Below are 1,231 nucleotides of genomic sequence, written 5' to 3' on the forward strand. Positions count from 1 at the left end.
TCTGGGGGAGCACGGTGAACGTGGCCAGCAGGATGGAATCCACCGGTGTGATGGGGAACATACAGGTGAGGAGATGAGGGGAGGACAGATTGGCCACCCATGGTGGACTGCAGCCTTCAAAACCCCCCAGGCTTTGGGTGGGAGGGGGAAAGTGCTGCTGGGGGCACACGAGAAGGTTGGGGTTGGCTGAGGAGCTCCTCTGAGCTGTGTACGGGGTGAGGTGGTGCTCAAAGGACACCCCAACAATAGGGTGAGCCAGGCTGGTGGGTAGACCTGTTGTCCAAGCAGTATGTGGAGGTCCCTGCTCCCCATGGCTTTGGGTGGGAGGGGGCACATGAGAAGGTTGGGGTTGGCTGAGGAGCTCCTCTGAGCTGGGAATGGGGTGAGGTGATGCCCAAAGAAGGACACCCCAACAATAGGGTGAGCCAGGTTGGTGGGTAGACCTGTTGTCCAAGCAGTATGTGGGGGTCCCTGCTCCCCATGTCACCATGTCCCCGCAGGTGGTGGAGGAGACCCACCTCATCCTGAAGGAATACGGCTTCCGCTTCGTGCGCCGAGGAGCCATCTACGTCAAGGGCAAAGGGGTCCCTGCTCCCCATGTCACTATGTCCCCACAGGTGGTGGAGGAGACCCACCTCATCCTGAAGGAATACGGCTTCCGCTTTGTGCGCCGAGGAGCCATCTACGTCAAGGGCAAAGGAGAGCTGCTCACCTTCTTCCTCAAGGGTCGGGAGAAGCAGGGCTCCTTCCTCAATGGTTCCTCCATCACCCTGCCCCATCAAGTGGTGGACAGCTCGTGAGGGTTTGACACCTACTCACCAGCACAACCACCACCTCCTGGCATCAGTGGGGTCTGGCGCTCACCGCCGGGGACGTCCATCCCAGCGCGGTCTGGATCTGAAACCAAACTCAAGAAACCCAAACCCTTCGCACGACCCTTTCCGAGCCCCCGCTGAAGGTTTTCTGGTGCTGGGAGGGTTTTGCTCCATCACATCTGAGGATGTGCAGGAAAGAAGATGCGAAGCCACCTCGGTGGGTTCCTCCAGCCGTTCACGCTCGCGCGCAAGCGCACTCAAGCTCGCAACCTCCCCCCCGGCAGGCACGGGGTTGGGGACAAGGTGATATTAAAGTAGCAGGGAGGGTGTTGCACGCTCGGCACGAGGAGATCCAAACTCAGGGCTGGATGGGAAGACACCACGTCTCTCCTACGTGCCAGGAGCTACAAAACCAG

At 59.9% G+C, this 1,231-nt stretch overlaps 1 protein-coding gene across 1 annotated transcript in view; it reads left to right on the forward strand.

The window, feature by feature from the left end:
- ADCY3 (adenylate cyclase 3) overlaps positions 1 to 800 on the forward strand; it is a gene marked incomplete at its 5' end in the record, with an annotated part of 4,635 nt that extends 3,835 nt beyond the window's left edge. Inside the window, 2 exon segments of the mRNA XM_029084078.1 lie at positions 1 to 65; positions 618 to 800. The exon segment at positions 1 to 65 is cut by the window's left edge and continues 55 nt beyond it. Coding sequence (XP_028939911.1) covers positions 1 to 65; positions 618 to 800 — 248 coding nt within the window.
- Positions 801 to 1,231: the final 431 nt, after the last annotated feature.

The sequence above is a fragment of the Antrostomus carolinensis genome, unplaced genomic scaffold, assembly GCF_000700745.2.
Source record: "Antrostomus carolinensis isolate BGI_N321 unplaced genomic scaffold, ASM70074v2 scaffold32483, whole genome shotgun sequence".
In the NCBI taxonomy this organism is placed as follows: Eukaryota; Metazoa; Chordata; class Aves; order Caprimulgiformes; family Caprimulgidae; genus Antrostomus; species Antrostomus carolinensis.